Source organism: Mauremys mutica, chromosome 7, assembly GCF_020497125.1.
Source record: "Mauremys mutica isolate MM-2020 ecotype Southern chromosome 7, ASM2049712v1, whole genome shotgun sequence".
NCBI lineage: Eukaryota > Metazoa > Chordata > Testudines > Geoemydidae > Mauremys > Mauremys mutica.
Genome location: NC_059078.1, coordinates 61,161,739 through 61,174,085, shown reverse-complemented (window position 1 = coordinate 61,174,085; position 12,347 = coordinate 61,161,739). Strand labels below are relative to the sequence as shown.

General features: G+C 49.4%; 1 protein-coding gene across 7 annotated transcripts in view; it reads left to right on the top strand.

Annotated features, from left to right (window-relative positions):
• ARHGAP22 (Rho GTPase activating protein 22) overlaps window positions 1-12,347 on the top strand; it is a 282,538-nt gene that overhangs the window by 261,083 nt on the left and 9,108 nt on the right. For all 7 annotated transcript variants that reach the window (XM_045025804.1, XM_045025803.1, XM_045025805.1 and 4 more), the window contains 3 exons: window positions 2,377-2,450; window positions 4,614-4,735; window positions 11,422-12,325. In XM_045025804.1, the coding sequence (XP_044881739.1) occupies window positions 2,377-2,450; window positions 4,614-4,735; window positions 11,422-12,325 (1,100 nt within the window). The remainder of the gene's footprint in view (window positions 1-2,376; window positions 2,451-4,613; window positions 4,736-11,421; window positions 12,326-12,347) is intronic.

Here is a 12,347-nt window from a genome sequence, read left to right as displayed (position 1 = left end):
GAGCGCCCCAGCCCGGTCCCAGCCAAGCACCACCGGCTCGGGCTGGTCCCGGCTGAACGGCTCGGACCCGTCCCAGCTTGGGCCCCGCGGCTCCGGCCCGGCCCGGGGATTCGGGCCCCGCGGCTCCGGCCCCGGTGCCGGCTGAGCGGACCCGGTCCCGGCCCCAGGCAGTGTGGTAAGGGGGCAGGGAGCAGGGAGGGGGTGTTCGGTGGGTTGTGGGGGGGTGGATAGGGGTCAGGGCGGTCAGAGGGCAGGGAACAGGGGGATTGAATGGGGGCAAGGGTCCCGGGGGGCAATCAGTAAGGAGCAGGGGTTGGATGAGGTGGTGGGGGCAGTCAGGGACAGAGAGAAGGGGTGGTTGGATGGGGCAGGAGTCCCGGGGGGGCATCAAGAATGAGAGGAGGGGTTGGATGGGGCTGCAAGGGGCAGTCAGGGGACAGGGAAGGGGGGGATGGGTCGGGGTCCCAGGGGGTGTGTCAAGCAACATGGGGGGTTGGATGGGGCACGACCCCCCCCGGGGGGGGCACGACCCCCTCATGAGGTGAGGAGAAGGGAACCGGTTGTTAATATTTTGGCAGCTCATCACTGGACACAAGAACAAATGGATATAAACTGGACACTAGGAAGTTTAGACTTGAAATTAGATGAAGGTTTCTAACCATCAGAGGAGTGCAGTTCAGGAACAGCCTTCCAAGGGGAGTAGTGGGGGCAAAAGACATATCTGGCTTTAAGACTAAGCTTGATAAGTTTATGGAAGGGATGGTATGATGGGATAGCGTAATTTTGGCAATTGATCTTTGATTATCAGCAGGTAAGTATGCCCAGTGGTCTGTGATAGGATGTTAGATGGGTTGGGATCTGAGTTACTGCAGATAATTCTTTCCTGGGTGCTGGCGGGTGAGTCTTGCCCACATGCTCAGGGTTTAACTGATCGCCATATCTGGGGTCGGGAAGGAATTTTCCTCCAGGGCAGATTGGCAGAGGCCCTGGAGGTTTTTCGCCTTCCTCTGCAGCATGGGGCACGGGTCACTTGCTGGAGGATTCTCTGCAGCTTGAGGTCTTCAAACCACAATTTGAGGACTTCAGTAACTCAGAGATAGGTCAGGGGTTTGTTATAGAAGTGGATGGGTGAGATTCTGTGGCCTGCATTGTGCAGGAGGTCAGACTAGATGATCATAATGGTCCCTTCTGACCTTAAAGTCTATGAGTCTGTAGTGTCTAGGAGACTGGGGGGGAAAGGGTGTGGGGGGGAGGAGGGTCAGGTGCCAGTGGGTCGCAGAGCTGGGGATCTCGCTCTCAGATCAGTGCCTCGGTAAAATGATGGCGGGAATTGAGTTTGCAAATTCTAGCCCCCCCCCCCACCCTCAGCTGTGCACATGAAGAGCTATTGGAATTGGAAAAGGTACAGAAAAGGGCAACAAAAATTATTAGGGGTCTGGAACAACTTCCATATGAGGAGAAATGAATAAGATTGGGACTTTTCAGCTTGGAAAAGAGATGGCTAAGGGGGGACGTGATCGAGGTCTATAAAATCATGACTGGTGTGGAGAAAGTGAATAAGGAAGTGTTATTTACTCCTCATAACATGAGAACTAGGGGTCACCAAATGAAAGTAATAGGCAGCAGGTTTAAAACAAACAAAAGGAAGTATTTCTTCACACAACACACAGTCAACCTGTGGAACTCCTTGCCAGAGGATGCTGTGAAGACCAAGGCTATAACAGAGTTCAAAAAAAGAACTAGATAAGTTCATGGAGGATAGGTCTAGCCAGGATGGGCAGGGATGCAAAACCATGCTCTGAAGTGTCTCTAACCTCTGTTTGCCAGAAGCTGGGAATGGGCAACAGGGGGTGGATCACTTGATGATTACCTGTTCTGTTCATTCCCTGTGGGGCACCTGGCATTGGCCACTGTTGAAAGACAGGTTACTGAGCTAGATGGACCATTGGTCTGACCCAGTCTGGCTGCTCTTATATTCTTACAAGTTTTGAAGGCAGTATTGTGCAGGTAACATCCCGGGGGTTAGGAGCCATCGCCTGCAGCAAAACAGGTGCAGACTCTTGGAGTCTAGCACACGGGGCTTGCACACATCCAGCTTCTCGGGATGGGTGCATTTGGAGGCAGGGTGGAACTGGCAGATCTGCAATGTCATTATCTTTTTTCCTCTCCTCCCGAGGTAGAGTGCACCACCCTAGGGGGGGTACCAATTTGCTGGGGGTGACAGGGCATGCCCACCCAGGGGTTCCATGGAGCACCCCGCTTTCCGTGTCTTATGGCATGGGCCTGGCTGAGGGAAGAGGATTTGCCCTTGACTGCAGAGGAACAAGCTGCACCCTGCTCTACATCACTGTTCTCGTTGTTTGTCTCCTCCCATAGGGCACCCGAGAGCTGGCTAAACAGGTGAAGACCCTGCCCCAGGCAAACTACAACCTCCTCAAATACATATGCAAGTAAGTGGCATTAATTAGCACCCAGGAACACCAGAGCTGCCAAGTTTTGTTCAGCTTCATGTGACATCATATGCAAATTATTTAATGAGCTGATTTGCACCATATAACTAAACTCCTGCTTTAAAAATGTGTGTGGTTTCAATGCTCATGCAGCTCTGATAAACGAAGCACTTGGTTTATCTCGAGGACAGGCTGCCCTCACCCACTGCCCTGCCAGCAGGACTCAGTATTAATCATGTTGTTACAGTAGTGCCTAGGGACAAACCAAGACTGGGCCCCCACTGCTCTAGACACTGTGCTAATGCAGAGGAGCAGACACATCTTGTACTAAAGTTCTTACAGTCTAATTAACTACTTATGCTAAACAATCTGTTCCACCTTCTATTTGGCTATGACACTCTGAGTACGGTTCTCACACCTGAGCAAGAGCTCTGTGCACTCTCGGAAACTTGTCTCTGTCACCAACAGAAAGTGGTCCAATAAAGGATATCACCTCATCCACCTTGTCTCTCTAAAGTCTAAATAGAGCATCAATAAGTCCTGCCTCCCCCGTACTGTAAGATAGCAAGACTTTTGGGGGGGGCATTTCTCCTCAATTTTTTCACTCTTTTCCACAAAAATGGATAGTATTTTTTCTCAAATGATTTTTTTAAAATATGAGGGGGTGGGGGGGCAGTGAGAATGGCAGTTCTTCTGGGAATGGTGGTTTGCTCCTTTCTGCCATGTTCCTGGATAAGAAACAGCAGGAATTTGCTCAAATTGCCATTGTGAATTCCTGGAGAGACAAGGTGGGTGAGGTAATGTCTTTTATTGGACCAACTTCTGTTGGTGAGAAAGACAAGTTTTTCAAGCTACACAGAGCTCTTCCTCAGGTCTGTGAAAGGTACTCAGACCATGCCTACACTACAAAATTAAGTTGACCTAACTTAGGTTGGCATACCGCCACCACACTAATTACATCCCTTGTGTGTGGTCTATACTTTTCTCCTTGTGTTGGCAGTGCACATCCTCACCAGGAGCACTTGTATCGTGTCAGTGTGGGGCATTGTGGGAAGGCTCCTGAAGGCCAGTAACAGTTGACATAAGTAATGCAGCATGGATAACACTGTGTCGACCCAGCTACATTGACTCTACACTGCTCATGGAGATGGAGTTATTAAATCGGCGTAGCTGGATAGTTACGTTGGCAGGAGCGAAATTTAGGTGTAGACACTTTCATAGGTAGGTCAATGTAAGCTGCTTTGTGTCAACCTAAGGCCAGGTCTACATTACAACTTACTTTGGTATAACTATCGCTCAAGGGTGTGAAAAATCTACTCCCCTGAGCGACATAGTTATATCGACCTTAACCCCTGTGTAGAGCTTCTCCTGCCAACATAACTTCTGGAGTTATTAAGCCAATGGCTTAGAGTGTCTTCACCACAAGCACTACATGCAAGTTTGTAGTGTAGAGCTGCCCTAACTCTGTAGTGTAGAGCAGCCGAAGTGTGTCACAGCTAGACAGATATTGAGTTAATACACATTGCAACACCCCATTCAAAGCGAAGTGGTCAGTTAACACTGCTACAGTTGTAGGACAAAGGAAGGTGAGGGGGTTACAGATTATTGTAATGAGCCAGAAATCCAGTGTCATTATAAAATGTCTGATTTTTGATGTGTAGCAGAGTTATGAATTGATGTTCCCAAGCTTGTCTTTTGAAGGTGTTGTTTCGGTTTCCTTTGAGGACCGAGAGGTCAGATATGGACTGGTTGTTTTGTGAAAAGTATTCGCCTACAGGTGATGTAGGTTGGTGTATCGTGGATCCTTGTTAAAAGAGGAAAGAACCTCAGTTTTCACACAGGTTAAATGGTTCCATGTCTGCAGCACTAGTGACCGCTTGCCCTTTCCTCTTCCCACGTTCCGGTGGAATTGGAGTTACTATTATTATAGATTTGTTCTGTGGCAGCGCTGAGGAGCCTCAGTTATGGCCTGAGACCCCACTGCGCTAAGTGTTGTAAGAACCAATCCAGACAGCTCCTGCCCACAGAGTTTACAGTCTAAGACGAGAGACAACTGATGGCTATAGGAGCACAAGGAACTAGTGAGATGGAAGGTTTCATGTGCCATTTACTCTTCTCTCTCTCTCTCTCTCGCTGGTTTTTTTTTCTGGGGGGCTCCTGAAGATTCCTTGATGAGGTTCAGTCTCACTCCAGCGTGAACAAGATGAGCGTCCAGAACCTCGCCACGGTGTTCGGCCCAAATATACTGCGACCCAAAATGGAAGATCCAGTCACCATTATGGAAGGTAGGTTCTCTCGTTATGGAGGGGGGGCCATGTTCTGGACCCATGGGGAAATCGCTTGTAAAGCACCGCTGCCAGAAATTAGATGCCATTTGTCATGTACACTGCAGATAATGTCATGGGGGGAGCCATCACTGGCAGCAAGCTGGGCATCCTCTCAGTCAATGCCTGTGCATGGGGCATACCATTTCCCTTAGCACTTGGAATAGCCTCTCATATCACCTCTGCAATGAGGTGATGTGGGAGTATGTACCTGGGGGTTGGACTCAGCCAGCCTGTGCCACTGCTATTTTTAGGCGCTAGCTTGAGCAGAGATAATGTGTGTATGTCTATCTTAGCTGGAAATACACCTCCCAGCTGCAGTGTAGATGTACCCTTCCAAAACGCTTGCTGTGCCGAGGACATGTGGGACAAAGGCAAGACCCAGGGCATCAGTTTAAAATCACTGTTAGTTTTGGATCAACTTGCCTTTAAAAGTCTTTAAATCTTAAACCTTACAAAATCCCTAGAAAAATTCTATTCCTGACATGTCCCAAACAAATCGGTTGCTTCAATTCAAAATGAGGAGGGCAGAAAACAGGGCTTAGAACAGAAGCCTGGATGCAGCCGTAACTATGGAGTCATTACTGACGTTGGCGCTATAAAGCCAGTCCCACCGAGAGGACGTCCATTTTCTGTGTTTGTGGCTCAGCTAGAAATAGAAAAACACCCACGGAGTTCTGACTGCGCTGCAGCTGCCTCTTCACTGCATGCTGGGCATCCTTCTTGCAATCTACTCCAGGGATTGCTGAGCTAGGGAGAATGTGGTGGGGGAGTCAGACTTCTCTTCCACATGCTCTGGGCATAGGCTTCCGAGGCATGGGCTCTTCCCAGGGGGGCAGTGTGGCTGGTATCATCTCAACACAGATGGGGCAATATTGACTCTGTGAGATCCACGGTAACTGATGTCGGTCCAGCCATTGCAACGATGGCTTGTGTGTGTGTGTGCCCCGCTAGCGGATGTATTCGGAACTACTCGACTGTGTAGCTCCAGTGGTAGAGGCCTGTGTTTTCAGAGCAGGAAAATCTGAGTTTTCTCCCTGTTTCCATGAAACTCTGAGAGCAGCACAGTGACTGCTATAAAGTGGTTGCTCATTTGTTATAAGTTTTAGCCTAACTGTTCACACCACCTGAATCACACCCCTAATGCAGACCTTGCTGTACAAATGCATAATTGCAAGAATAACATTTTCATTGCCATTTGAGCTGAGTGCAGATTTGTCCATTCAAGACCATGTAACTGCAGATCTCCTGGGGTGAAGAACATTTTCCCATGACTGGGATCTGCGCCAACAGAGACCCAGTACTGTTGGGGAGTTATAAAAATCTGTTGTTTGATGAAGGATGATCCAAGGATTTGTCTGAGAAACCCAGGCACAAAGCACTGGGCAATGATCATCACTTAAAAAGCAATTCCCCACTTGAATTCTTTCTTGTTCTGTGATGATCTGGTCATTTCTCTTCTGAAGCTGAGCCCCTTCAATTGGGGATGCTGGACATTGGTAGCCAAGAAATGGGGACTTGGGTCAAAGCATTTATACCAAGCATCATTTCTGGAATGTCGGGCAGTCATAGTGTTCCAAACATATTCTGTGGGCCTTTCAGCCTAGTTCAGAGGCAATGTGATATGGTGGTAAATGGCAGTGTTTGTTACTCAGCAGTAAATCAGTGTATGTCAGGCCATCTCGGCTGTACCATGCACCTTCTTACACCTTCCTGTTGGTTGTTTTTGCCACTTCCCCCCCCCCCCAGCTTTCTCAGTGTGTAAATTACACCCACTCTCTTACAGAAACCTGTAATGTATACTGTCAGCTACATCACCTCCTCACCCAGCCCTCTGCTTTTATTAGACCCCAAGATAAATCAGAGAGACTATTCTTCAAAAAAGTATGAGGCTGCATAAAACTCATCAGAAAACAAAGAGCTGTATGGCATTGGACGCTCCCTGCTCTGTACAAGTCTCTGTCACAAACGTATAACATTCCCCATCTCTGAAGCACGTCCCAGCATCCAAAGCTTGAAATATCCACCTCCTCAAGGGCCAGCAAAGGTCTTGGACGCTCTCTCTGGCTGCAGTTCTGCTTCAGAGCCGAGGAACAGCCTCCTGCTCCATGGAACTGCAGTACAATCACAGGGGTGCACATCTCAGCAAGACATGTGCAACCAATACAGGGGCTGTGCAACGGGGGGCAGTTCTGCTGGCACCACCCGACGTCTGGCCCCAGGATGCTAATTGCAAAGTGGCTGAAATCTGCCCCTTGCTCTGTTCGGTAACTGTGTCCAAGAGTGTCAGTGGAAGCATGCTACATGCGATGGAATTACTTCGGATAAAACAGCCTGTGGCGGGTTGGATCACAGAAACCCCCTGGGAGATGCCACCTGATGTGCCAAGACTACCTCTGCTCCTGCTTTCCCTGTCAGCTTGGGGCCCCAGCAGGGCCAGCTCCAGGCACCAGCTGAGCAAGCTGGTGCTTGGGGCAGCAGATTCTAGGGGGCGGCATCCGGCCAATCCTAGGGCAGCACGGCCGCTTTTTTTTTTGGTTTTGTTTGCTGCTCTGGCTGCCCTGTAGGGCGCGGAGGGGAGCGCCCTGCAGCAAACTCGGCAGGACAGCCTGCGTCCTTCCCTCCCTGCCGACCGGAGCCGAGTGGAGCTCTCCCGGCAGACGGCGCGGCAGGGTGAGCTCCCCGCTGAAGCGCTGGACGCCCCCCTTCACTCCCCCCCCCACTTCCTCTCCCCCCACCCCACTAGACCAGGCGCGCACTCTGTAGCACAGGGAGTCCCCCTGCACCCTGGGTCCAGCTGCCCTGTAGGGTTTTTTGTTTTTTTTCCCCTGCTTTGCCAGCCGCGCAGTTGTCCCCCACGTCCCCCCTTTGCCGCTCCAGACGTGTTTTTTTTGTTTGTTTTTTCTCCCACCTGCTTTACCGCTCCGGCTGTGCTGTAGGTTTGGGGTTTTTTCCCCTGCTTTGCTGCTCCGGTGTGGCCCCCCCCCCTTTTTTTTTCCTGCTTGGGTCGGCAAAAAAGCCAGAGCCGGACCTGGGCCCCAGCACCCTGTTTTGCTGAGCCAGACACTCCTGTCTGCTCCAACACAGACCCAGGGTCTGAATTACTTGCCCCAAAGCTGCAGGTTTACCTGAAAGCAGCTCACAGAAGTGTGCTTGTCTTTAACATTCAGATGCCCAACTCCCAGTGGGGTCTAAACCCAAATAAATCCATTTTACCCTGTATAAAGCTTATGCAGGGTAAACTCATAAATTGTTCGCCCTCTATAACACTGATAGAGAGATATGCACAGCTGTTTGCTCCCCAGGTATTACTACATACTCTGAGTTAATTAATAAGTAAAAAGTGATTTTATTAAATACAGAAAATAGGATTTAAGTGGTTCCAAGTAGTAACAGACAGAACACAGTAAGTCACCAAGCAAAATAAAATAAAATGTGCAAATCTATGTCTAATCAAACTGAATACAGATAATCTCACCCTCAGAGATGCTTCAGTAAGTTTTTTCCTCAGACTGGACACCTTCCAGGCCTGGGCACAATTCTTTCCCCCGGTACAGCTCTTGTTCCAGCTCAAGTGGTAACTAGGGGATTCTTCATAATGGATCCTCTCTTCCACCCCTTTATATATCTTTTGCATAAGGTGGGAATTCTTTGTCCCTCTCTGGGTTCCCACCCCTCCTTCTCAATGGAAAGACACCAGGTTAAAGATGGATTCCAGTTCAGATGACATGATCACATGTCACTGCAAGACTTCATTGCCCACTTGCCAGCACACATGTATACAGGAAGACTTACAGGTAAAACACACCCATCTGCAGATAATTGTCCTGGTTAATAGGAGTCATCAAGATTCCAAACCACCATTAATGCCCCACACTTTGCATAATTACAATAGGCCCTCAGAGTGATATTTCATATTTCTAGTTTCAGATACAAGAGTGGGACATTTATACAAATAGGATGATCACACTCAGTAGATTATAAGCTTTGTAATGATACCTTACAAGAGACCTTTTGCATGAAGCATATTCCAGTTACATTATATTCACTCATTAGCATATTTTTATAAAACCATATAGACCGCAGTATCACACAGCCATTCTCATCCTCTGAAACGGAGTTGCCTTTAGTCTAAGGTCCAAAGGAGCTTCCTAAAGACACAGCGAGTGGGCACATTGCTCAATTAGTAGGGGACAGTTCTCGGGCCTGTTTTACACACGGGAGTAGACTAGATGACCACAATGGTTCCTTCAGGCCTTAAATCTATGAATGGAGGCCTAAGAGGTTAAGGCTCAGCCTGCTATGGGCCCAACTTCAGCTGGGGTGTGTGACAAATACCACTGCCCGCTAGTGGCCGGAGGCCAAGCAAGATGATATGGGCCATGTTACTAGCAGTAACTTTGACACTTAACGTAAAGGGGAATGTCTCTGAGACCTCGTGCTTTGTTTTGAGCTGCACATGTTGGGATTATTCCCCAAGCTCACATGGGTGTATAGCTGTACCCACCCCCACTCACTGGGGTGCTCTGCCACGCTCTAGTGGTGGCTGGACCACACACACAGGATGATGAGCCTTTGCTACAGCATCACCTGTCTCAGCTGACAGACCTGAGCCAGAGGGACCAGGTGATGACGACCCAGGACATGTTATGGAGTTCAGCTGCTGATCATAGTGTTGATACTGTATGTACATTTCCACAGGTTCCTTACTCAGGTGCGCTCTTCTCAGAAACTGTCAAATGAAGTAGAGACTGACTTGAACCAGAATCCTGGGTTCAAATATCTCCAACCTGGAGAAAAGCTGGGATCCCACTCTAAACTTTGCAGCCTGTGACCATATTTTAAAAGAATACATGTCGAGTCCTAAGCAGACAGCATGAGGGATGCTTTGTGTTACTGTCCATTGAGGGCAAAAGATCAGTTGGCTATAAATGGTGGAAGGGGGAAGGGATTCTGTCTAATATAGCTGCTTTTCAGCTCAAGGAGTGAAGTGGGATCTGGCACTGGCTGCCATCAGACAAGATGCTGGGCTAGATGGACCATTGCTCTGACCCAGTATAGCCGTTCGTATGTTCTGTGTGTGTAAAGAGATACAGAGAAATACTCTGAGCCATTAACAATATACATTTAAACATTTTGGTTTCCGTGTTCAAGAAAAGCCCCATTTTAAAGTTGGGACCCTGAATCCGTATTTAGGTACCAAATAAGCAGGGGCAGCTCTAGAAATTACGCCGCCCCAAGCAGGGCGGCGCGCTCGCCGCCCTTCCCCGGTCCCGCTGGTTCGCGGCTCCGGTGGAGCATCCGCAGGCATGCCTGCGGGAGCTCCGTCCGAGCCGCGGGACCAGCGCACCCGCCGCAGTCATGCCTGCGGGAGCTTAAGCGGAGCCGCGGGAAGAGGGGACCCTCCGCAGTCATGCCTGCGGCAGGTCCGCTCGTCCCGGGGCTCCGGTGGACCTCCCGCAGGCATGACTGCGGAAGGTCTGCCGGAGCCAAATGCCGCCCTGCCGACAAAATGCCGCCCCACGCGCCTGCTTGGCGCGCTGGGGTCTGGAGCCGGCCCTGCAAATAAGTAGTCCAGTTTTTATACGTGTTTAGTTCTCCCATCTCCTGTGGACTTCAGTAGAAGTTGTAGGATCTCAACATCTCAAAATATCAGACCTCTTATTGAGATCCTGTAAATATAGTTGTAAGTATGTATTTTAAGTGCCCATATTTGAAAATTTTGGCTTTATTCTTTATTGATCTTCAACAAAAAAAGATAAACTGTAATTAATGAAATTGCCGTTGATCGCGATTTTCTAATTTATATGGTAGAAAATACTTTGTCATGGGCTTGATGAATGGCATTTTCTACTAGTTTCTGTTTCACTGCTGAAAAAACAATTAGAACTCACTTATGGATTGGCCATTTGTTAATTCTCTGACAGTCTTTGCAGAGTATTTTGCTCAACATTGATGAGTTAAAGTAGGTAACTCAACTTAAGTCAATAGAGTTATGCCAAAAATGAATCTACCACAGTAATTTAAAAATCTTATTTCTATGGCACTTTCCAAACTGATATGTAAACTAGGGGTGACTTTTGTCTATCTTGAAAGCCACTTCCGAGGTTGGGACATCACAGGTGTTTAACACTTCAGGACAGGATTGAAGATCACAACAATTCCATTTGAAACAGAAGTATAGAAACAGGTAGTTGGACTGAATGGTGCAGAAAGCCATTTGTTCTGCTTGCATATGGGAATCCACCCATCCACCTAACGAATGTACAGGAAAATTACACTGGTGTCAAGCTTTCTCCAGGATTCTTTGCCTAACGGGCAAGGAAGCATGGTGTAGTGGTTAGGGCAGGGGAGAGTGGGAGTTAATGATTTGTTTTGTGGTAACTGGTCTGGGGATCAGGGTCTTCTGTGCCTCATTTCCGCCCTCTCTAATAATGAGAACAATGATGCTCACTCCCCTCTGCAGTCCTTGAAGGAAAGGTGGCCGGAGTCCTTGTTATGTATTGCTTATACAGACCCATTGTACTTGGTGCTCAAGGACATGCCCCTGCCCTGGAGAGCCCAGGGGTTTCTTATAGACAGGAAATGAATATCCAAGGCCTTCTCATTTCTCGCATTAAGTTCTTGCCTCCATTCTGTTCCCGCAGGAACCTCGCTGGTCCAGCACTTGATGACGGTGTTGATAAGTGAACATGGACAGATCTTTGCCATTTCGCAGGCCGATGCGGCTGGGGTTCAGCCCGAAGCCCGCTCCGTGCTGCAGCGCAGCATGGTGGAGTGGATCTCTGAGGAAGACGGAGAGGAGAGCAGGTCAGAGAAGAGTGCCCCCAGCCCTGCTGACTTGCCTTCCAGCAGTGCCATGGCGCCGGACGCCACGCCCAGCTCGCTGGCGAAAAACGCTCCTCAGGAGCATGGCAGCAAAGCCACCCAGCCTGCCACCAGCCCCAGCAAGAGGGTGCAGACATTACCCACCTGGAAGTACTCCTTCCGGCAACAGGGGGCAAGGTCTGTCAGCCCCAAGCTGGGTAGCTCATCCTTGGACATTCCTAATCTATCCTCCAGCGGGAACTGGCTGATGAATGGACTGTACTCTCTCCGAGGCCACCGCCGGACGTCCTCTGGGGAGCGGGTGAAAGACTCGGGTTCATCCCAAAGACTCTCCACCTACGACAATGTCCCCTCCTCCAACCTCTCCCTGAGTGCACACAGCATCGCCAGCACCGCCTGGTCCACCTCATCCTGTGAGATCTCTGTCGTTGATTCTGTCAGCAGCTGCCCAGCCTGCCGGGCCAGTGACTCCTCTGCTTTAAGCTCCCTCAAAACGGAATGGGCCACTCAGGGCTCGCTGTCGCAGAGCGAGGTCAAGACTGTGGACCTGGAGAACAGCATGGAGAGGTTCGAAATGTGCATCAGCAGCTGCAGCGAGCAGAGTGACCTGATGGCTGCTTCCAAAGACTCAGCCAAATGCTCCAGGGCGCTGCAGAGCCTGGTTTCAGAGCTAAAGACAGGACTGAGCAAACAGAGGACTGAGTATGAGTCTAGTATCAAAAGGTAACACAACTGTCAGCTGTGC